Consider the following 25,520-nt stretch of genomic DNA (forward strand, 5'->3'; position numbering starts at 1 on the left):
TTCTCCCAAAGGTTGAGTCACCAACCCCAAGGGCCCCCCACACTCCGGCCCGACAGAGCATTGTGGGAAGTTGTAAATCACGGTGACTCAATGGTTCAGCAGACAGGGTCAAATGCTGATACGCACAAGGAATCTGCCCACTTTGGACATAATTTCCGCACTGCCGCCGCCGAGGTTCAAACCTTGGTCTCTTCTCCCAAATACTACCCACTAAACCATTGAGCTAAGCCTGTGCGGGTTAAATAGGTAATTCTAAGTTTACAAATGCAAGATAATATAGTCAAGATTGATTATAATTGTCAATAAAATAATTGTATAGGTATGGTTGAAACCAAATACGGGACATAAGGGAGAACAAATAAAAATTAGGGCATAAAATATTAAATATATACTAATATTGTTTGAGAAGATTCCAACATTAGGATTTGTGGTTAAGTTCTATTAAGACTTTAATATTAGAATTAGATTAATGGTGTAGTTATAATTCTATATTAGACTTTAATAATTAAATAAATTCGCTGGTCAAATCCCGCTAGTATAATCTGCTAACGCTAACCGCTAACTGCTGATTGTCAAACAAAGACATTGCGAGGTAGTTCTCACTTCAATTTGTTGTGTGATTTGAATACTCTCTTTGTCACAAAATCTCTCAAGTAGTTAATATGGTTGGCTTTATTAATTATATATTTTTTTAATTTTTTCATAGTATTAATAAAATACTTGGTAAATAAATATATAGCATTATTTTGTATTATAACTTTGGTATTTAATTAGAAAAATAGTGTACAAAAAAGATAATAGTCAATGTAGTGAATATAATCAATTGATGAATTTGAATGTAAAAATATTTACATTTGAGAAAAATAAAGACAATATAACTAATGAAAATATTTCTCTTAATTAATTTATTGATAATGAATAATTTTTTTTCACTGAATTAAGACATTGTAAGGACAATGTATCAAATATAATCAATTAATAAATTTGAATATAAAGAATTTTTATATATTGTAGAAAGATAAAGACAATATAACTAATACAATTATTTCTCTTATTTAATTTATTGATAATGAATAATTTTTTTTGAATAAAGGCATTGTGGACACATAATTCTAAATTAAAGAAATGCATATCTATAATTTTTTGTTGTAGCTACTAAATTATTATTTATATAATTTAATAAGAGTAAAATAGAGTACTAATTATGCCAACTTTGATTGGGATGAGGTTCGAACCTAAGACCTTTTTTTTTTTTTTTTTTTTTTTTTATTGAAATCAATGAGTAAGTTAACGGTAAACTAACGGCAATTCTTAAAATTTTAACGGAATTAGTAACGGTGTGTGGGTATTTTAGGAAAATTTAGTGTAAAATTTAAATCTTATCAATTTTTTAATCAATCTGAGCCATTCATTTGATTAAAATCTGTGACCGTCATTTTTTCTACCCATTATAGGCCTAACTCTCTTGGGCTCTTATTAGTATAGTAGATAGTAGATATATATATATATATATATATATATATATATATATATATATATATATATATATATATATATATATATATATATATCTACAATTATGTTATGATCTATTTTTATTATATTCAACCCGTCTCACAAATTGAGACTCCTAAGATGGTCTCACATCTCCATAACAAAGTAATAAAAATACGGAGTATTAACAAAGCAAAATATATATTTTTTTAAACAGGAGAATTTTAACAAATCAAGATAATAGCAATAAAATAAAAATAGTTGATTATTAATTTTAACACAACTAGTATTTCACCCGTGCGATGCACGGACATATATTTGGCAATATTGCAATTATGTTAATAAATTAAAAGTAATTTTATTTGTTATTATAGTGGCTATATGCCCTGTTTTTCTTAATTGGAAACATTTAATAATTTTTAAAAACTGTTACATATATACAAAACAATAATAAAATTATGATATGACATTGAATATCAGTATAAAATTACAAATTATTGAAAATTTCTTTGTACACTACATTTTCTGTAGTGTTCAAACCCACATTCGAGTCTCCACATATTAAGATTTTCAGCCCATCTGGATTACTTACCCGAGATGCTGCTACATACAACTGTCCATGGTTAAACACGGGTTTCTTTAATAGTAGTCCGACATTAGATAAAGTTTGTCCTTGACTCTTGTTTATTGTCATAGCATATGACAACAATATTGGAAATTGCTTCCTCTGAAATTTAAACGATAGTCTTGGGTCAGAAGGAGTCAATCCCAATCTTGGTATTAATACCCTGGTGCCTGCATTGTTGCCACACAGAATTTGAGCTTCAATGACATGGTTTCCTAATTGTGTAATGATCAACCTTGTACCATTGCACAATCCCAATGAGTGGTCTATATTTCTGAGCAGCATAATTGGCGATCCAACCTTTAATGTTAAAGAATGGTTTGGAACACCGGAGCATCTCAAACTGTTAAGGAACTCTGTAGTGTGAACCTCCGATAACATATCAGAACTTGTATCTGACTTGCAAACCGAATCACAGCTCAAATATGTCTTGGAAGTTGCATCATTCATACTGTTCATGTATTCATTCACCTTGTCCACAACATCTAATGTTGGAGCTAATATAGCTCGGGACTCTAAAAATTTATGATCAAATTGACCATGACCGTATGAAGGAAATGTGCGTTGGACAATTTCTGCTATGGGGTCAACTTCATTTCTTAAAACAAAATTATCTGGAATCCTTATATTGAAGACACCATTTTTCTCTTCTCCTAAATTTCCATCTCCTAGATCAGCAATCCATTTTGCAAAGCTGTTTAACTTAGCAACTTCTTCTGCACTTGAAATTCCACGCAACCTAAGATTCTTGGTTAAGCGTAGTACTTCGCAATTACTCCACAAGTATGATGAGTTTATACTTGCTTGTACTATTTCTTGTCTGCTGCCTTTTGGTATAACTGGTAGTATTTGTCTAAAATCACCTCCAAGTACCACTGTTTTTCCACCAAAAGACATTTCTAAGCTTTTTGGATTGGTGAATCGCAATATGTCTCTCATTGTCCGATCTAATGCTTCAAAACAATGTTTGTGCATCATCGGAGCTTCATCCCATATGATTAACTTAGCTTTTATAATCAATTCAGCAAGTGGACTACCTTGGCTAATGTTGCAAGTTGGGTCTTCATTCACTGCAATGGGGATAGAAAATCTTGAGTGTGCAGTCCTTCCACCCGGTAAAAGTAGCGAGGCTATACCGCTTGATGCTACATTCAAAACAACTTGTCCCTTTGACCTTAAAGCAGCCGACAGTGTCCTCCATAAAAATGTCTTGCCAGTTCCACCATATCCATAAACAAAGAACAAACCACCTTTATTAGATTCAACATCCACAATCACTTTGTTGTATATGAGTAATTGTTCATCAGTTAAAAGAAAATACTAACCATTTTGCAAAGATGTAAGAGAAGTTGATCCTCTAGTTACAGTGTTCAAATTTAGCATTAACAACCGATTAAACCGTAAATTGCCTTGAGTTAAGGTTTTATTAACAACACATGAACCTAAAATGTGTAAATTGAAAAAATTATAAAACTAAAATGAATGACATGAATGGAAAAAATCATTAAAAAAAAAATCAATTTTTTCTATTTTATTAGATGTACCGTTTATGTTGTTTTTGAATGGTTGACAAATGATATTTTGATTAACATTCGGCACTTCCCCTAATGACCGTTGGCATGTTCAAGAATTTTTATATTAGCTAGTACTATTAAAATTTTTAACAACATTTAATTTTACAAATGATTACATTGTAGCGGTATTTAACAATGATATAGTCTTAAAAATCAAGCAATCAAGATATATATAATCCCTAAAATTTTAAAATAATATACTAATCATCCTGCCAATGGTTACATTTTAAAAATAAATGATTAATTACAACTTTCAAATTATTAAAATATAACATTTGACAAAGGATTACATTGTATGAGTATTTAACAATGATATAGTCTTACAAATGTAAAAAAGATTTAACATAATATATAAAATGTTTAACGAACAATTGAAATAATAAATTAATAACAATACGCCAATACCATTAGTCACGGTGCTAGATGGGGTTTCCATATTGTTACGAAGAGGCCTAAGTACACGCCTCTTATTCGTTGTTAAAGTGTTGTTGCATGTCAAAATGGACTTTGAAGTGCTTGGCAAATGATTGTTTTGATTACCTGAACAAAATAGCAAGAAAAAGCAATACTTCAATCTTACACTAAAACTAAATTTCATTCTCCAAAAACACATTGAAAAGAAAAATTATTTACCTTTCATTTGATTGCTTGACGGGGTGTTGAATTCTTGTAATGGTATTGAAGTGTCATGATCTCTAAAGTTGATATGATTCTCTTTATCAAAATGGATTTCTAGATTGGTAGATTGATTTTGTCCAACTTCATCTTCTGCCATATCAAATACGCAATTAACACTTAGTTTAGCTAAATATATCAATATATATATTATAATTGGAACTCTAAGTTAAGAAACATTCGATGAATACATCAATTTCTTTAGTACCAATTCAACATATTATGATTTATGCAAAAAATGACATTGTAAGCAGTTAAATGTTATAAAAACTAAATAAATAATTATTTAGTTATTGATCAAAGTGTAAACCCTATGTGATATACTAAATAAATAATTATTCTGTATTTTTATTAATCAAAGTCTTCTCTGTACCAATATATAAAATTTAAAAAAAAAAAAAAAACAATATGCCAACCTCGGCATACACGTGTAATGTACCCATGATCCATTTAGCTAGGTAAGACTTCCTTTCTCAGAAATGAAGAAGAAATGTCGAGAAGAAGCATTCTAGACATTTCCGATCTTCTAGCTATCTGTGTTACCATGGACCTATCTAGACAAAGCACTGAATCCCTCTATATTTCTTCATCCACAGTCAATTTCTATTTCTACGCATCAAGATTACATAGAGTATTAAGTTGTAATGTTTTCACAATCCAGATCTGGAAACGTAGAATGAGTATTTGGTTTTATTTTCCTTTGAGTTCTGTTCTACCAAACAGTTGTAATGCTTCTCTTCCTAGATCTAGATCTGTTCATGGCCCAAAAGTTTTGGTTTTGAGATGGTATAAATTTTCGATTATCTCTAATAGTTTTCTACGGATCTACAGTGCTCTGTTGCTAGATCTGGATTTTAAGACAGCCGATCTCAAAGAAGGATATACAGATTTGCTTAAACAAGTAGTTTTAATTATATATACAAATTGTTCTTATACAAACCATATGTTTTTGTTTTACTCTATAAATTCATCGCCGGGTTATAAACAAACTGTAATATGATTTTTATTGTTGTCTTCCCTAAAATGTCTCAGCCAGAAGATTTACTCTGAATTTCTACGAAGAGAAGAATGCAGATAAAGCCTTATAGGTAACCAAATGTTTATTACCTGGTTGAGTTGTTATGTTCTTCCTTTTGCCGCGGATGACTGTGGATGCACTGATCTTCCTCATTGCGTGAGCAGTAGTATTCCTTTGTGTGTAATCTGGTAGGCTATGTGCAGAGCATGCTTGAATAAGTTTTTTTCTGTCAGTACATTAGACTGTAATTACTTGATTTTTGAGTTGATATAGAGCAGGATTTGATTCCCATTAATGATTAGTCTTATTGGGAATAAGAAAAGTCTTTTACTATTCCACCATTGCTATTAATTTGACTTAAATATTTATTTCATACTAACCATTTACTTGCAGAAAATGGTATATGATGAACTTTGTTTCTAATGCCCATGTTGAATGTATCTCGATTGCTATACTTGAATGTAGTTATGTATCTAATACGTATAAGTTGTTTGCAAAATAAATTGCAGATGATTAATTATGATGTAGATGGTAGTGTATGTAGCTTTATGTTAGTTTAATATTACTGCTTATAGGATTACTGCTTTGCAATAAATTACTTTGTTTAGCAATTAGTGAATTTATCTTAACTTTTTATTCACTACTAACCTTTATTTTTCAGGATTTGGCAGGTGATGAAAGTACATTCTGATGCCACAATTTATTCCAACGTGATCAAACAATACCTATACATTCTGCTACACTCATTATAGACACAATAAGAGTTTAAATTTAGTGTTTTATGGTCCACTATTTTAATGCAGTACTCACTATTTGCTTATTTGGTTTAAAATCTCTTGTTCTTGGTTAACTGAATTAATAGTTGCTTATTTGGTTTAGTGTCTGTTTACAAAGTTAAAAAACCTCTGTGAATGTTGCATTATATTCCAGTCAGAGGTAAATGAAGACATAGGCTGCCAAGGGTATTTATTTTCACTAAAGTATTCTTACATTTATAATTAGCATTAATGCAGTATTTTTTCAACATTCACAATTTTTCAATATCATTATATTTTTAAAACCTGATTTGGCTATATATATGTATCTATGTTCTAAAACTGAATTAATACTTGCTTATTTGGTTTACTGTCTGTTTAAAAAGTTAAATAACTTCTGTGAATGTTGTATTAATTCCAGTCATAGCTAAATGAAGACATAGGCTACCCAGGGAATTTATTTGCACTAAATTAATCTTAAATTGTAAGTTTACATGAATGCATTAATTGTAGCTCCATTATTTTAGTTTAGGTAATGTTTTTGACTTAAGTCTGGAAATTCCTTATATTAGATTCAGTGAAGTTGATGTAGCTCAATTCTTGTTATATGAAGACAAAGTCCCATTGATAGGTAATTTTATGCCATCCATTATTATTATTATTTTTCATATAGTTTAATTGAAGTAATTTAATCCATTTATAATAAGACTGTTCTATTTGTTTTAATGTCAGGAAAGTGCAAGCTTAAAACTATATAACACACATAAAGTGTTGTGAAATCAAGACTTAACTTTGAAAGGGATGAACCATTTGATGGTGAAAACAAAGGATTTACCTTTATGTGTGTTATATAGTTTTCTGAAGACAAAGTCCCATTGATAGGTAATTTTCTGCCAATCCTTTTTTTTTTTTTTTTTTTTTTTTTTTTTTTTTTTTTGCATATAGTTTAAATGAAGTAAGAAAATCCATTTATAATAAGAATGTTCAATTTGTTTGAATGTAGGAAAGTGCAATCTTAAAACTATATAACACACATAAAGTGTTGTGAAATCAAGACTTCACTTTGAAAGGGATGAACCATTTGATGGTGAAACCAAAGGATAGAGCTTTTACAGGTAAAAATCCATATATATTGCTATTTACACATTACATAACATTGTAGATTACATAGAAAGGTAGTACAAATTGATGCTCTAAATCTATTTTCAATTCTAAATGTAGTACATTGAATTGTCCTTAAAGCTTCTTGGTGATCTTCAGTCTTCAATGTGCAATGTGTCATGAGCATTTATACAACCTGCATTAGAAAATAGATAGCAAACATAGAATAATAGACAATAAAATAAACATAGTTTAATATAGTTAGTCAAAACCACTAAGATATCACATGAATGTTGAAAGGCCATCCACCTTAAAGTTTAATAATGTCCATTGCAATGTTAACCAAAAAAAAAAAACAAAAGTCCTTGTCCCAAAAGAGCATAAAAACTGCGCAATGTCACCAAAACAGATAAAGTTGCAGAACCCTTAGTCAAACCGCATTACAACAACAAACTGATTGAGTTCATTTTTTTTCCTGCTTAATATCAATTGGTTTTGATTTTTTTTGCATCTTGAGTTGATGAGAACTGGTCCATCAGATTTCTCTTGGTTGAACCTGGAGATATGTGTTCATCATTATCTGCCATCATAGGTTTCTGACTTTGCTGTACAGCAGGGCTACTGGCCTCATCAGATGAATCTCCAGATTCATAATCCTGAGTTAAAAAATAGCATGTTTTTTTAAAAAAAAATCAATCAAATAAGCAACATAAAACGAAATGTCTAGAAGGTCAGTTACACACATTAGGATCGTCCTCTTCTTCTTCTTCAGCAAGTAGTTTTGAGAGCTCATCCTTATCATCTTTAAGAGTACAGTGTGCTGCCACCAATTCATCATCATGCGTTATGTTCACCACAGGAATAGGTAAGAAAGGGTTTTTAATGTGGTCATTCTTTACTGATACTTTAAAAACCATAGCTTTGCCTCTGAGAGCATCAAATTCTGTTGGAATCTTTGTAGGATCCTGCAAATTACAATGAAAGTTTAATTTTTCATAATAGTAGGTTGTATTAACTATTAAAGCATATATAAAAAAAAGGTTGAAAAAAAAAAATCAAACCTCCAAGTATTTGTTTCTGAGATCATAAGCACTCAATCCTAATAACTCAGAACATTCATTATCCCATAGCAGAAAAGGTGCATCCCCAGACTTGTCACCAACTCTAACACCCAACCTGTACCCAGGAATTCCCAGTTGCCAACTAATTTTGCAGGTGTCACACCAAAGTAATGCCTTTTTCTGCTCAAGTTTTCTAAAACATCCTTCTTTCTTGCAAGAAGAGTAGTACCATTTTCTGGCACTCTCCAATCCATTGATTCTTGCAGGAACATGGTAATAGCCTGGCTGTTGTATTTTAGTCAAATAGAACAGAGAGTTAAATGTTCCAAATAGTAATCTAAAAAAATTATTTTGATAAAACTAAGAGACTGTAATGAATATTACCTCAGCCCTCCTATAAATGTCAGCTATGGTGCTTACAATCATATGTCTCTTGCTAGAATATTCCTGACTGTTAGGGTATGAAAATGTTGAAACATTTTTCATACTCCTAATAGGAGTCTGCTGATCATTCAAACTGGATAAAGTGTCAATGGTTAGATAGTGATACAAAATAAAATAGACCTTGATGGAAAAGTAAAATTTACCTATCCTTGAATACTTCAAACTCGGGACAATCATGATTTATCCAAACCTTGGTTGCATTATATGAACTTGATATTCTTACTTCAGCTGAAATAAAGAATTAATTTGTTAGATGTTTATTTTCATATAGGAAATGTGTATAAAATAATTGTGATAAGGAGATGAAACTTACTGTCTAAGTGCTTTGCTCTACACAGTTGCATCAGAATAATTATAGGGCCATCAACATTGTCAATAAAATAGGGCAGTACATCATCCACATGTCAATCCCATACTGTGCATTTTAAAATATACTGTTAAATAAATGTTGATTGTTTTTAATGTATTGAATCTAGAATTTAAGATTTCTGAACTTACTTGGAGTCTTCAATAATAAAATCAACCAGCTTTGATGGATAACCTCCTATAGTAATTGACTTTAGAGGGTAAAACTCAACAACCCTGCCAATGACATCTAGAAGAAAATATTGGACAACAAACATTGAGTTTAGAGTAAAAAAATAAAGTATAGCAAAGAAAAATTATTGTATACTAACCGAATAATAATTTCTCAGGAATATTTCTGCCTAGGATATCATCAAAACTGCGAAGCCTGAACATACACTTAGCAAAGCCTTTCCTACGGTGTCTTAGAACAGTAGTTTGATGGTTCAACTTAATCATGTATTTGTCCGGAGTGAGCTTGTACTGATAATAATTAGAAATTACCAAAAAGTTTTTGATACAATAAACTTTTCCCGCTGTGAAATGATTTGAGAATTTATCCAAGTATTCCTTTGGGATGTTGCAATGGAGATAGGCCCCTAGACAGAATAGTTGAAACAAAAAAAAAAAAAATTGATGTAAAACAATTTAGTAAAAACTGTAAATAACAATATAGAAGGATTACAACATTAAAAAGCTTACCTCTGAATCGTGAAACAACAGCTCTTGACTTTTAATAATACTCGTATTTCTCCCTTCATGGACATCATAACTTCTTACTAATCTAAGCCTAATGGCTTTCGTGTAGCATTCTGTGTTGAGATCTTTGGCCAATACAAACAGAGATCCCATTTTAACCAAGAACAGGAGATTTTGGTTGAAGAAGGAGAAGGTGAGAGTGGTGTTTGCTATTCTATAGTATTTATAGAAGGATGATTCTGCCATTGGGTATCTCGAAGGATGAAACATTAATGAAGATTAATGATGATGTTTCACCGAAGACTGAAACGTCTTCTGAGTAGTCGGCTAATAGATTTCAAATGTTATTATTTATATTTATATTAAGAACTTAAAAAGATGTAATAATTGTTTTGATAACTGTTTCTATGCTTCTATTAACACCTGCTGATAAAAAGTTCTGATTTGGATCAACTTCCGATGAGGGAATTGTAGATATTTAAGTATTCTACCTTATGTAGAATACTAACAATTGATATATATTGTTATACGCAAAGTTTTATTGGAGAAAACAAAAATCAAAATAGCATGCAAAAAGAGAAAACAGAAAAAAAAAACGTAAAATGGATCAAACTAATAGTCAAAACGCTGTAGTTTTATATGGGCGGGAAAATACAACCATTTGATTGGCCATGGCTATATAGCTTTAATATATAGAAGGACTAAAACTCATAGATATTTAATTCTTAAATATAAAATATAAAATATAATATTTGTAATAATTTAACGTTAAAATATAAAAACATAAAATCTAATGGTTTATATAATTATTACTAGCTAATAGAATTATTTTACGATACATAGTTTTATGTAATAATACTAGTTTATAATAAAATTTGTAAATTCATAATTTTACACCACAAAATAATCATTACATCAATACATAAATGATAAAATTTGAAAAAAATAGTCTAATAATATTATATATATGCTATAAAAATTAAAACATATATATGCACAAGTAATTTCATTAATCGATCGGTTAATTCGATTAACTGACACTTTCAAACTAAATTCACCTTTAATTAAAATTCTTAAAAATGAACCAAATCAAAATATTTTGGTAAAAAAATTATTAATCAAAATTTGTCATTGATAAATTAATCGATTTTTTATCGAATTATGCACACCCTACTTAAAATGGAGGAAAGAGAGTATAGGTTCCTTTGGGCTTTGGATAGATGGGTTGTATTTTGTGCATTACTAGTGGTGCCTCGGAGGCTCAAATCTTGCGACCGTGGCAAAATTGTTGAAAAATTAGGGCACAATGATTTGTACATTTAGCATATCTGATTGTACATTGTTTTCTGTAGATTTTTGTACAAGCGTATGCCGCGTTTGGGAAGCCCTTTTGATCTTCGAAAGTTGGAAACAGTAAACGGGAAATCTCCGAACGGAAGAAACGAGAAAAAGCTGATACGAAGCCATAATAAGGTTGAAGATGATGAGGGAGAGATCGCTGAAGTTCGTTGTTTCAGCGTCTTTGCTTCTTCTAGCAACCTGTTTCTACAGTGCGATTTCGTCCGATGCTTCCGGTGACGGTGCGGCTTCAACTGCTACCACAATGCACACTAACAACTGGGCCGTTTTGGTCTGCACCTCTCGCTTTTGGTACTTTCAATCTCTCCGTCAATCAACGTTTAGTTTCGTCTGTCACTTGAGAAAATTGATTGGAAATTTTGATTTTTGGCGAACTGTTGGCAGTTTGTTGTATTGTGTGATAAGTTTAGCGAGCTGTAGGATTTTGGATCAAATGATACATTATTATGTTATTATAAAATCTAATTTAATAATGTATTCCGCTGAAAGATTATATATGTGTTTTAATTGAATTTAGTGAAAAATATGTTTTTGAATTGCATCTTATGAGAATTCATTGAACAGTTCATCTCATTTTTATTTGTTTATCTGAGCTCTTTGAGACATACTATGCATATCCAGTCAATATGTATCATTCTCTCTTATATATGAAATGGAAAATTATAAACTGTCAACTATTTTATGCACTTCTTTCTTTGGTGAAGCTCCTATATGTAATATTTGCTTCTCTTTTCATATATTTATTCTAGAATGTTTTACTGTATCTACTGCGCTTTTACTCTGTAGTTTTTCCAAGTAATTCTTTTGGTTGAGTGTATAGCTAAGAAGATGAAATTAATTTTTCTAGTATATTTGTGTGTGTATAGGTGTGAATAGTTACTCCAAACGTTCAATGTTGTGTGGCATCACTAATTTGACTTCTTGATTGTTTTGCCTTGTGAAAACTGAAGTGCCTAGTGAATAATGTAATATAGAAGGAGACTTTGTTTGGTCATTAGATTAGCCTTAATATGAAATTTCCAACTTGCTAAAATTTGTTATGGGTACTCAGGTTTAACTACCGTCACATGGCAAACACTCTGTCTTTATACAGGTAAAAAAGCTTTCTTTTCAGTCAAAAACTAAATTCTTCATATTTTTATCTGGAAGTTCGTTTCTGTTATCTCAGAGTTACTTGACTGTCTTGTGAATATTAATCTGTGTTTTGCATGCAGAACTGTAAAACGGTTGGGCATACCAGATGAAAGAATTATTCTGATGTTGGCTGATGATATGGCTTGCAATGCACGGAACAAATACCCTGCTCAAGTCTTTAATAATGAAAACCATAGGCTTAACTTGTATGGAGATAATGTTGAGGTCAGTAGTTTTGGTTGTCCTTCTAACAATTACTTAGGATTTTTTTTTCCCTATCATATTCAACACTCAATTTAATTGAAACTGGATTAGTGATATGTTATCATGATTGTTTGAAATTTTCACCATTCTGCTAGATGTCTATTAAGGGTTGCAATGGGTATACTTAGTAAAGTATGTTTTGAACTATGCATGGTCTTAAGTTTGAATACCTAATGCTCTTACTTCTTATTTGGTTATTTTGCAAGTGGATCTCTAGTAGGGTATCTATCCGTTAGCCTGATTTACAGTAATTTGCACTTAGATTAGTTTTCATTCATTTACAATTTCTAACTTTTACATGCTTGTGTAAGTCAGGTAGATTATCGAGGGTATGAAGTAACTGTTGAGAACTTCTTCAGAGTCTTAACAGGCCGTCATGAAGCTGCTGTCCCCCGGTCAAAACGTCTTTTAAGTGATGAAGGAAGCCACATACTGGTTTATATGACAGGGCATGGTGGAGATGAGTTCTTAAAATTTCAGGATGCAGAGGAGCTTCAGAGTCATGATTTAGCTGATGCAGTAAAACAAATGAAAGAAAAGCGTAGGTGAGAATATTGGTTTTTTTTTTTTTTTTTTTTTTTTTTTGTGCTGGACTTAACTGCATCATTCCTTAAGAGTGGTACTGATTTGATTCACTTGAAATGATGGTTCACGCTTCTCAATCGTGTTCAATTTTCAGATTCAAGGAGCTGTTAATAATGGTTGATACTTGCCAAGCTGCTACACTTTTCTCTCAGGTGAGCTATTCTTTTCCTAGGGGCTAGGTAATGGGTTGACATTTTATCTACTGCTCCGTGATAACTTAATTGAGTATTTATTAGTGCATGTACAAACCATTTAGTCCTTGTTTGATGAGGCCTATAAGAATTCATTGTAATTGAAGAGTTATCTCTCTCATATTTGATTCTACTAGAAGTAACAAACATATTTCAGAAAAGAAGTAGCACACATAAACTCTGCTGCTTTTTTGTTGTTTCAGAACTTTGGGTTCTCCACTTGTGTGGAGTATGTGTTCTTTGTGTAATTAGTAGCATAGATAGTTATTGCTATTGTCTCTGTCAAAAAATGTGATACTGAGCCTTTTATGCATGATTTGCTATCTGAATTGACATGTATCCTTCCATGTAGCTTCATTCACCTGGTGTTTTGGCTATTGGAAGTAGCAAGAAAGGAGAAAATTCCTATTCACACCACTTAGACTCTGATGTAAGTATATATTTATCCTTTTATAGCATTTGCTCCACAACCGTTCTACCTTTTGGTAATTTTCTTCACTAATAATTTCTTTGTTCCAGGTTGGTGTCTCAGTTATAGATCGATTCACATTTTATACCCTTGCCTTTTTTGAGAGGGTAAATATGTATAGCAACGCCTCATTAAGCAGGTAACTGTGAACTTCAAAAACATTACTTTGACTACCATGGCTAGTTAATGAGTGGGAAACAGTCTTACAGTCCTAATCTCATATTTTTTAAACTCTAGATCTTTGCTGTTTGCTCTCTTGACTCCTTTTTTATTTACTTCTTATTCTGTAATATAATTTTTTTCTTGGATAAATTTATTCATCATAGGTTATTACAGACGATTTGCTTTTCAAAAAACTCATCTTGTGCATTGTTATTTCGCTTCCAACTTCATATGAATCTCTTAGGCTTTGCTGTTAATTTGCAGTCTCTTCAATTCATATAACCCAAATTTGTTGATGTCAACGGCATATTATCGAACTGATCTATACCCGCGTCTACTGGAGGAGGTATAATAACAACATTTCTGTTAAATTATATGTTTAAGTGGCTTTTTGTCAATATGTTTAGATAGTCTGACACTCTGACTTAACTTGCGGCACTCCCCTTGTGCCCTTGCAGGTGCCCGTGACAAACTTTTTTGGTTCAGTCATGGAGACAATCCACACTGATTCTGCATACAAGGCTTTCTCTACTGAAAGGGCTACAATCAAGAAGCCAGTGGATCAATCAGACCATTACATACGAAGAACACTATCTAGTTCTGGTGAGCAAGAGCAAACTAGTGACTCAAATACCAAGGTGAGTCACATAGTTGCCAAGGGCCCGTTTACTTCAGAAAACTGTTTTCTGTTTCTTGTTTTCTAATTTTCAGCTTTCATTCTCTGTTTTCTTTTTAGAAAACTTGTTTACTAATACTCATTTTTTAGATTTATTTTTTTAGACTAAACGTTATAAAATTAGCACAAGTTTAATTTCGAGTGTTTTTTAGACCTTATATTAAAATATTTTTGAATATGTTTGGTTTAAATGGAATAAGGGGGTATAGTTGAAACTTTTTATGCATATGCTGCAGGGTCAACCAGTAAATTGTCCTTTCACACGTTTTTGGAGTTCTATCCACATCAAGATGGAAAGGATCAAGGATGTGGATAGCCTGATGTCATATGGCATGGCATTAATGCTCCCCTTGGTGGCGATTTCCTCTTGGCTGTCACATTGATGATTGTAAGTAGCTTACTCCCATTCTGTTTGATCTTTCCATGTGCACATCTTTTTACACTGTGCCAGGAAATTCCATGTTATTTGGCGAGTTCTATTTCTATCTTGCTATCACAATAATGTCACTGTGGTTTCTTGTATATATAAAGAAATAAGAAAAGTCTGCTCTTTTCCATTCAATTTAACAAAGTGATAATGTAGCATCATTTGTTTAAAAAAAAAAAATTAAACATTATCCAGTCTGTTCAGAATTTTTGTAAATTCTATTCCTGTGTAGCCACTGTAATCTTGTAGTTTACTGCAATGGAAAAGATGTTCTATTGAATTGATCATGGAAGATAGTCTAGTTAATTGTCTGATACTCCTTCAAGCACAAAATGTAAGCACTGGAATGGCCATGAATTTTAAGTAGGAAGCCAATGAAGCATTACTAGGAACTCCCATTCCTTGTCCCCAGCTTTTTGTGTTCCTCATTTATTTATGAGTTAATGCCATATGGGTCCTCTAAGTATAGTGGTTTTGCCACATTTAGTTTCAAGTTAACCACCCGTGGTCCTTCAACTTTCAAGTTAACCACCAATGGTCCTTCAACTATCAAATTTTAACTAGTCATGTCCTTCAACTTTTAAAATTTAACCAGCTGTGGTCCTCCTGGAAGGACCACAACAGGTTAAAATTTGATAGTTGAAGGATCATAGATGGTTAACTTGAAAGTTGAAAGATCATAGATATTAACAATTTAAAAATCGATGGACCATGAGTGGTCAATTTGAAAGTTTAGGACTAAACATGACAAAACCACTCTACTCAGAGGACCCCAAATGGTATTAACTCGTTATTTAGTTTTTACTTATTGTGCCTATATTATGTCATTGAATTGTCCTAAGATTGATCCACTTTAGGAAAAGGATGATCGAAGAGAAGCACCAAAAAGCTGTCGTTTTCATGAAGAATGTAAATCACGAGCCTTATCAGAAACCGTCGCGATGGAAGAACTGAATTCCCAAATGCAACTGATGTCAACCGGTTGATTGAACGAGATGAAATTGTATTTAGCCACGAACAACCTTATGCTCAAATTTAATATCCCTGACTAGTTAGTCCCTCAGATAGGGTATAGGACTTCACTTTATTTTTTCTCTAATCTGTAAAATTGCAAATTTATTGGGTTTTTTTTTTTTTTTTTTTTTTTTTTTTTTTTTTTTTTTTTTTTTTTTCTGATTTAGTGCCTGTATATTTGGTATTGTTGTATGGTCGTTTTGTATTGATGTAAGACTACATCATTGAGTACTTCACACTTGAATTGCATGGATATAGGCTGCCCTCTTTTTTTTGCCTTCCAAGGGAGATAAACAAAAACTTATATAACAATGCCTGTTGGCACTAGTGTTCATAATATCTAGTACAACTTGTGATATTTTGACTATTTTCAATTTGGTTCTTACGAAGATATGATCTTGAATCAAATGTTTTAGGTAAAACATTTATATTTGTGGATAGAAAAAATTTTTTTTTGAAGGTTGCACTTGTATAAATTTGTAAAAAATAAATTTTAAAACTTATTTTTAATATATAATATATTTGTTTGAATACAAGTATACAACTTGTTTATTGGACTCCACTTTAAGAGGGTCGGTTTGTGATCAACACGGATGTTTCTTTTGTTAGTCTGAACCAACCAATAGAACAATTGATTGGAACGATACTACCAAAAAAACAACCATGTTTTGTGATCTTGTTATCTCTCCACCAACTTCATTAATTCACTATTATTTCCTTCATATTCATTAAGAATCTCAACTAATATACTATTCATAGCGTACTATAATTATATTAAAGCAACTTGATTTATTTAATTCATGAGCAGCTAGCCGTCCACCATTTGGCTATACAAAATTGTTTCATTATTTGTTTGTGACACGGGAAGAAAATATAATCAAAGACTTGAATTGCCGGCCAAATAATTTAACTAATAATGTAGCTTTTCCGGTACCATACATTGGAAGAAAATATTATTAGTTGAAAGAAAGCAAGCAAGCTGTGTATTACTGGTTTTGTCTTCATTATATATATTCTCCCATTTCCTCATCACAAGCTAGCTAAGGTAGATCATATCAGAGAAACTAAGTAGTGTAGTGAGGCATGTACGAAGTTGTAGAGTTGCTGATAAGAAGGGTAGCCCAAACTGCAGAAGAAAACAGGTTACTGATCCTTGGGATCAAGGATCCGAGGAGCGAACTCTGGTTGTTCGGGGAAAATCTCAAAACAGCCAAGAATGAGAAGGGGGATGTGCTGAGAGACGTGGTGCAGAAGATTCAGAAAGTTGTAAGTGATGCTGAAGATGCCATTCATAAATACAGTGATGAAGAGCAAAGGAAGCACAAAGGCAGAGAGGTCCTCATGAAATGGGCGGAAAAAGTAAGTTATTATGCTAAGGTTAATGATGCTGCCAAGGAGATGGAGAGCATTAAGAAAAGGGCGGAGAAAACCCGGGTAGATCTTGCCCATTCCCTCCAAGGCTGTTGGCTAATAAATAATCCTCAGCCGCCGCTTCTCCAGGTATGTTACGTTATGTTGTCCAACAATACTCAATAAGCTTTATTCCTTATTATTAGTAGGAAAATACTATATCTACTCCCAACTTATACTCTCACACTTAAAATAGTGATGTAGACACTTTCATAGGGACCCACCTGAAGAAAGTAATCTATCAGTGTCCGTCACATCAGGAGTAAATTTGAGGAAGTAAGATTTAGGAGTACATGTAGTAGAACTCTTATTAGTACTACCTCTATCCCATTTTATGTGTCTGGTTCGGTTAACGAGGCTTAACTGATGTTATTTTTAATTCAATTTTTCATAATATTAAGTTTAGAATTAGTATACAAAGTTTATATATTTAGAAACTATACTAAAAGTACTATTAAACACAAAAAAAAAAAAAAAAAAATTAAAAATAAGTAAAAAATACCCAAAAAAAAAACAAAGAAAAAAGAATTGGTTTGACCAATGAATAGTAAGTATGACAGATAAAATGGGACAGATGGAGTATTACATTTTTCAGTATAATTCTTTCTGGTTGCACTTACAACCATGTTATTTCCCTAACCTCAATTTTCCTGAAATTGTAAAAAGGCTCATGTGGTGGAGGAGGATGGATTGGTAGGCTTTGATGAGCAGGCTCAAATTATAAAGTGTCGTCTTACTGAAAAATTAGATGATACGATTGTAATTGCAATTGTTGGAATGGCTGGAATAGACAAAACCACATTGATCAAGATGATATTCAATGATCGTGAACTTTGTCACGAGTTTTTCACTCGTCTTTGGATTTACGTATCTAGAACCATGAATAGGAAACAATTATTCATGGACATTATAAGTAAATTTACCAAGGTGACCAGTGGTTACAAGGATACGAAGGAGGAGGAGCTGGCAGAAAGAATCCAGGATTTTTTGAAGGAGGAGAAGTATTTCATTGTTGTGGATAATGTAGGGCGCACAGAAGATTGGGATTATTTGAGAACTGCTTTTCCCAACAACCAGAAAGGGAGTAGAATATTGGTAACAACGCGTATTCTTGAAGTGGCTAATCATGTTGATTCTAAAAATGCTCCGCACAAGTTTCCTATATCTTGCAGCATTTCCAATAGGACATCGAATAATTTCTGCCTGGAAATTGATTTACTTGTGGATTGCAGAAGGATTTATTCCTTCTTCTTCATCCCACTCGAATATGGAGGCCGATGGTAAAACATATTTGAATGATCTTGTCAATAGGAATCTGTTGATGGTAGTGAAAAGAAGAGCTGATGGTGAAATAAAAACTTGCCGTCTCAGTGGCACAGTGCATACGTTTTGTAAATCTGAAGCTAAGAACAAGAATTTCTTCCATAGATGGGGCAAGAATAGAAGGAAGAAATGTGAATTATTGTAGTCGCTTGTGCATCCGTTCCTCCATTACAGACTTTGTAGGTTCAGAGAACAAGCTGCCATCATCAGGTGAGAGTATCCGCTCACTTCTAACATTTACCAAACCAATTAAGATTCCCAAACAACACTTAGCAGCTATCCCAAAATCCTATCCATTTCTCAAAGTGCTTCACGCTGAATCCTTCACATTCGAAATATTGCCCAAAGAGCTTTATAGCTTATATCATCTACGTTACTTGGCTATCTCAACTCACAACAATATCATTCCAAAACTATTCACTCATATATGGAGCTTGCAAACTCTTGTGTTCAATACATCCCAAACTACAGTTGATGTTAAGGCAGAGATATGGAACATGCCAAAACTAAGGCATATCCTGTCTAATGCTTCTTTGCAACTCGCCCCTCCTAATTCACAAAGTTGCAAAGCATCATATGTCTAATGCTTCTTTGCTGCTTATTTGACAATATAGTGAAGCAGCTGCATAATCTCCAAAATCTAAAACTCATGCATGAAGCTACCACACTGCAGCAGCCTATTATTCCACAAGCTGACAGATTCCCGAGAAGGCTAAGAAACCTGACCTTATCCAAGACGTATTTTGATTGGAAACACATTTGCGTATTGGGATCCCTGGACGAGCTGGTGGTCCTCAAGTTGGAGGAGTTTTCAGCTAAGGGAGAGTGTTGGGAACTCGACGTTAACGTTGTTTTCAAGAGCCTCCAATTCTTGCGTATTGGGAGAACCGAGTTGGTGTACTGGACTTGTGAGCATAGTAGCTTCCCAGTATTGAGACGACTTTACATATCGCAATGTGAACAACTTAATGGACTACCACTTTCCTTTAAGGATGTGAAGAGCCTCAAGATTATTGACTTGTTTTATACCAACAAACGAGCTGCTACTTCTGCAAGGAATATACAAGACCAAAGACCTAAGTTGGATAAGTTTGTGCTCTCTATTTTGCCCACTCATCATTGACGGACTTCAACTCCATCTATTGCAATGCCGCCAGTTTCTACAAATCAAAAGGTCACTCATTTTTTTTACTGTTACCTTTAATTTACCGTTCCTCAAAAGTATATTATTATTTAATTTTTTTAAATGGTGCAGGAGTATGTATCAAATAACTCGACAGCGGCAATGTAGGGATTATGCTCAAAGTGGATAGATCATTTATGCACAACCGGCATTTGACCATCATGTCTGCTGAGTCATTGAGTTACCGTGATTTACATCATCTCACAATTTTTTTTTCTTAAAAAAGGGTGCAGGAGAATCAAATAACATCTTCAGATATATGGCTTCTCCAGATCATCTTAATACTCGCTGCTTTGTTTTTATTTTTTATTTTCTTTTTCGAAATAAAGGTTGGCATGCATCTATATGGTTGTAGGCCGCGTTCATATGTGGAACTTTATCTGGATGGTGAGTTTTTTTTTTGAAAGTTACTGACTCTATTACATTGTAGTATCTGTTCATATACTTTCTCAACCTACTGAAACACAAAGAACCAATAACGCCCCCACTGAGGCTCGAACTCATAATCTGGATGGTGAGTTTAGTTATAAATTTCTTTGAGAACATTTTTCATGTTACAACTTAAATTTGTGTGACTATCTCAACTATTCCAGTTTTAATTTGCTCATTTTTTGTTTTCATTTGGGCTTGTAGCTATCAACTGCGTTTGGTTGGAACTTTGTAACCTATTATAGGATTTGATACTCATTATACTATTGGATTTTAAAAAGAGTCGTAGATCTTGAATGCAAGGAAAACCTATTTGGTCCCTATTAAGTTTTACTATCAATTATTAATCTGGAATAGGTACAGGAACTATGTCAGGACGATTAAAAAATAAAGATAACAAATGACAAAGGAACCAGACACCAAGAAATGATCACGCAGTTCGGAGCCACATTCCTATGTTTGCGAAGCAACTCACGTAAGCCCAATCCACTAGATGATCAACAAGGAGTACAAAGGGGAGCACATTACACACCACGGTATACATAGCCACTACTCGAGCGAATACTTCATCATCATATTGAACTGAACGTGCATGCCGACTTCAGCAATAGACCAGCAAGCCAAGATGCCTTCAACACCTTCAATTGACACTGTAAATATAACCAAGATAACTAGGGGAGGACTTGAGATAAAGCCGTAGAGATTTTTTCCTTAAATCTTCAATTTAGAAAGGAAACCCGAGAAGACTATATATAGGAATAATTAGAAACTTCCTTGTCTGAATTTGTGCAGCTGATAAGTCCTCAGAATTAGCAGCACCATACGATTTAGAGAACCATGAAAAGAGGGTCTGAATATAACAAATTTGTTGAATACGTTTTGCCCTCTGGAGTTGCGTCCTGACCGTGATCAAGACTGACCAGCAATAGTACCTGGACCAGATCTAGAGCCTAACCAAAACTAGATTTTGACAACTAATTATGCCAACTAAAAGTGGGTATAATGTGTAACATTTTTTACACTTACAATCTCCTCATTTGGTAATTAGTTGACAAAACATAAATACAAATATACATCTAGGCTTACAACTTGGAATTAGGCAAATTTTATTGACAAAAAGCCTTTTGAGTATATTTGCTTACATTTTGAGTACTGGACACAAGACTTAGCTCACGGATCAGTCGAAAATCCATACTCATAGATGCCCGGATGCAGATCCATAAGCTGCCAAAGAACTGATAACACAACTAAGCACACATCCACATAACACATAGCAACACACAAGAATAAATACAAATAGTCAACAAAATTCAAATTTACAAGCAGCAAAGACAATCCAGAGTTGTAACACAAAAAACCACCAACCAAATAAGCAAAAAAAAAAAAAATATAAACACAGACAATTATTATCATTTCAATAGCAGCCAGCTAAAATGTACTCCCCCTCACTTAGTACTCCCACTTTTTGTCAGACTAAGTGCCAAAGTATGATTATCTAGTGATCAGAACTGTGGGCTGACGGAGTACCCATGATTGAAGGACAAATCATGCCTGGTAGTTACTGTTCAAATTCCAAAGAGGACAATTAACAAGAGTCAAGGTCAAACACTTAACATATGTTGGGTTACTTTTAAAGAAACCAGTATTTATTCATGGCCAATTGTATGTTGCTGCTTCTAGAGCAATCCAAATGGGTTGAAAATATTAATATGCAATGACCTTAATAATGTTAGTACTTCAACTACTAACGTAGTGTACCATGAAGTGTTCAATAATGTATAACATTCTACTTTATAAGTCGTATTCTATACAAAATTAAGTTCATTCCAATATTTAGTGAAATCATGTAATTAGTTAACGTACTTAAATGTCTTTTACCCTAAACAACTACAATTTAATTGGCGGTTTACATGTTACTATGGTTTCTCTGAGAGGTCTCGGCGTCAGGATTCATGGGATTTCTTGCGAAGTCTTCGGCAACGATCGAGTATGCCTTGGCTAGTTATTGACGATTTCAATTATTTAACTTCCCACTCTGAAAAGAAAGGTATTCACCCGCACCCTGATGCCCTGATCAGAGGCTTCAATGCTGCTCTTTTTTACTGTGGACTATCAGACCTGGGGATGACATGGCATGCATTTACGTGGGACAAGGGGCGTGGTACCGATCATTGGGTGGATGAGAGGCTTGACAGAGCTGTTGCTACTATGGAATGGCGTAATATTTTCGAGACTGCTATTGTGAAAAACTTCCATGCAACAACATCAGATCATATTGCCATCTTTCTTAGTTTGAATGGTAATTCTCATTGTCGTCAGGGACGTTACTTCCGTTTCGAATCAGCTTGGTTGTCTGATTTAAACTGCAAATCCATAGTATAAGCTTCTTGGCGGCAGTCCCACTTTCACGAGTTTCAGCAACGTCTAATATGCTGTGGGGATGCTCTATTCCGGTGGGGTAAGGATTCTTTCCGCAGATTTGGACGTAGAATGCAGTATATTCGTTTGGAACTTGAGCGTCTACGAGCTAGTAGTGGCATTTCTGATATTATTCTTTTCAAATCCCTATCTGCTGAGCTTCGTATTTTATTAACACAAAAAGAGATGTATGGCGTCAGAGATCAAAGAACCTTTGGCTCAAACATGGGGACCTCAATTCCAAATATTTTCATAAAATTGCATCCTAGCGCAAGAAACTTAATACTCTGACGAGGATTCGAGACAATAATAATCAATGGGTTGAGGGTGATGCTTTGTGTGCAACTATCATGGATTATTATGAAGGCATTTTTCATTCAGAGTAGACAAATAACATGAATTTCCATCATGTTACAAGTTGCATTACACCAGAAATGAACGCTCACCTTCTTCGTCCAATTGAACCGGAGGAAGTGAAGGATGCTCTATTTTCGATGGCCCCGGAGAAATCGCCTGGTCCAGATGTTATGACCCCAGCATTTTTTCAATCGTTTTGGTCGGTTGTTGGTTTGGACCTTATTCAGTTTGTCTCAACCTGTTTTATCAATTGTCAGTTGTCGGATGGTATTAATGTTACAAATGTGGTACTCATCCCGAAGAAAAAAAATCCTGAAAAGGTAACAAACCTCCGGCCTATTGGCCTATGTAATGTAGCCTACAAAGTTTATGCCAAACTCATTGCGAATCGGTTGAAGGTGGTGTTAGAGCATATTATTTCTCCTTCGCAGAGTGCATTCGTTCCACATAGGTTAATATCTGATAATATTATCCTAGCAGGTGAAATTGGCCACTATCTTCGTGGTAAACGTTAGGGATCAACTGGATGGGCTGATTTAAAATTGGACATGGCTAAGGCTTACGACCGAATGGAATGGGGTTTTCTTGACAGGATGCTCACAACACTTGGATTTGCCCGTGGGTGGGTGGATCTAGTGATGCTATGCCTGTCTACAGTTAGCTACAATATTTTAATTAATGGTGATTTAGCTGGGCAGGTTTTCCCTACTCGGGGTATACGTCAGGTGGATCCTTTATCGCTATATTTGTTCATAATATGCGCCGAGAGACTATCACTACTTTTACACCGCCAGAAATCTAGAGGTAACATTCACGGGGTTTCTATTGCCAGGGGTTCCCCTCCGGTTTCACATCTGTTTTTCGCAGACGATAGTCTGCTCTTTTTTAGGGCAAATGACAGGGAGGCTCAAGAGGTTATGTAACACCCCCTAATTTCCATGCTATTTAAAGCCTTAAACATGCAGATATCTAAACAAAACATCAAACACAGTGGAATTCTAACAAGGATTATATAAACTGGAGTGAAAGGGGTGCTATGCCACGCTCACCCAGGGGTGAACGCACAGGCTAACATCTGCATAATTCATAATCTAAAAACCATACATGTCCAAAGTACTAAAGTCTATCCTTGGCACACAGGCCATAAAAACACAAGAAGGGAGCTACACTAGCAGGTTCTAGACCGCGCTCACGTCTAAACATCACCTGAAAGAAACACATAAAAGATGAAACGACGCCCGGTCAACGAATAATGCTGGTAACCCACCAATACATGTGAAATATCATACATAGATAAGATATACATTTGTAAAGTCATTTGCGAAACGGAATACATATATATAAGTTCAAAACCAAGAGCAGAAGTCAACACAAGACTCAAACGCTCACAATGAAGATAAGGGAACACATCCCAAGACCACAAAGAACAACAACGACTCACAAGGACGGCTCAAGGTATAATCTACCATCACACAGTAGATTATCACCCGACATGCATAACTCAAAAGAATAAGGACACAACCAATGGCAACGCATGCCAAGGCAACACATGCCTTTGTGACTACACAAGTCACAAGAAGAGAACTCACAACAACGGCTACACAAGCCTTCGTGACATCACCCATCACGAATTGATATGCCTTCCTTATGCCCGGTTCCAACCTTATGGCTACCCCCATCCTTTTGTCTAGTTCCAACCGTTACCTCCAGGACCCCTGTACACCAAGTCTAACCTTATTCCCCTGGGAACCGTCGTTCCCCCTCCAACAGTCCCTCCAACAGAACCACCGATTTCATAGTACACGAGGGTACCGATCACACACACGGCAACACATGCCACCCAAGAAATACGTGAACCTTACACAAAGGCCACAAACTCCATAATCATGTCATGGCCACCACGAGGACCACTGCCGTACCTTGGTGACTAGTGTCCCATACCACTAATCGTGCAATCCAGGTACAGCCACACACACCACACCTCAACAGGAATTAACCAACAGATCACAACGAAGATATGAAACCATACTCAATCAAGAATGGATCACAGTCCATCAACAATGATGAATAACACAAGTTATCATCAACAATAGGAAGGTACAAACAACACACACGCTAGCATTTAAACACCGAACTAGCATGCTTATCAAACGGGTAAACCAAACGTAGTTCCGAAGAACACACAAGACTCATCACGGTTTAACGAATCACAATGTTGAACACTTAGCACGATTCAAGACACCAAAACCTACATGGATACCTACCACATAGTTCTAGACATACGAAACATCAAGAAGACACTCAAATAGTTCCACAAAAGAACATCGG

General features: G+C 34.1%; 3 protein-coding genes and 2 long non-coding RNA genes across 6 annotated transcripts; 4 read left to right on the forward strand and 1 right to left on the reverse strand.

Moving 5' to 3' along the window:
• Positions 1 to 1,981: 1,981 nt before the first annotated feature.
• LOC109184747 (ATP-dependent DNA helicase pif1-like) lies at positions 1,982 to 5,539 on the reverse strand. Its single transcript, XM_019334785.1, has 4 exons — positions 5,476 to 5,539; positions 4,327 to 4,461; positions 4,091 to 4,233; positions 1,982 to 3,439 (listed from the first exon to the last, which is right to left on the reverse strand). The coding sequence occupies exons 1-4, from the start codon at positions 5,537 to 5,539 to the stop codon at positions 1,982 to 1,984; spliced, it is 1,800 nt and encodes a 599-aa protein (XP_019190330.1).
• A 1,409-nt stretch (positions 5,540 to 6,948) lies between these two features.
• On the forward strand, positions 6,949 to 9,983 carry LOC109184809. Its single transcript, XR_002054884.1, has 3 exons — positions 6,949 to 7,023; positions 7,145 to 7,256; positions 9,901 to 9,983. It is a non-coding gene; the product is annotated as an uncharacterized LOC109184809 (long non-coding RNA).
• Positions 9,984 to 11,150: 1,167 nt separating this feature from the next.
• LOC109184806 (putative GPI-anchor transamidase) lies at positions 11,151 to 16,411 on the forward strand. 2 transcript variants are annotated; one of them, XM_019334847.1, is made up of 11 exons: positions 11,151 to 11,441; positions 12,202 to 12,243; positions 12,365 to 12,509; positions 12,864 to 13,093; positions 13,228 to 13,285; positions 13,677 to 13,754; positions 13,844 to 13,932; positions 14,220 to 14,301; positions 14,414 to 14,593; positions 14,868 to 15,019; positions 15,916 to 16,411. In XM_019334847.1, the coding sequence occupies exons 1-10, from the start codon at positions 11,272 to 11,274 to the stop codon at positions 15,012 to 15,014; spliced, it is 1,221 nt and encodes a 406-aa protein (XP_019190392.1). In that variant the 5' UTR covers positions 11,151 to 11,271; the 3' UTR covers positions 15,015 to 15,019; positions 15,916 to 16,411. The 2 variants fall into 2 exon arrangements, 1 of the variants encoding a protein (XP_019190392.1); XR_002054883.1 differs by having other exon boundaries at positions 11,157 to 11,441; positions 14,868 to 15,070; positions 15,937 to 16,411.
• A 1,848-nt stretch (positions 16,412 to 18,259) lies between these two features.
• On the forward strand, positions 18,260 to 18,766 carry LOC109184748 (disease resistance protein RPP13-like). Its single transcript, XM_019334786.1, has one exon. The coding sequence runs from the start codon at positions 18,260 to 18,262 to the stop codon at positions 18,764 to 18,766; it is 507 nt and encodes a 168-aa protein (XP_019190331.1).
• A 414-nt stretch (positions 18,767 to 19,180) lies between these two features.
• LOC109184766 lies at positions 19,181 to 20,383 on the forward strand. Its single transcript, XR_002054863.1, has 2 exons — positions 19,181 to 19,979; positions 20,222 to 20,383. It is a non-coding gene; the product is annotated as an uncharacterized LOC109184766 (long non-coding RNA).
• The last annotated feature ends 5,137 nt before the right edge of the window (positions 20,384 to 25,520 follow it).

Source organism: Ipomoea nil, unplaced genomic scaffold, assembly GCF_001879475.1.
Source record: "Ipomoea nil cultivar Tokyo-kokei standard unplaced genomic scaffold, Asagao_1.1 scaffold1286, whole genome shotgun sequence".
Lineage (NCBI taxonomy): Eukaryota > Viridiplantae > Streptophyta > Magnoliopsida > Solanales > Convolvulaceae > Ipomoea > Ipomoea nil.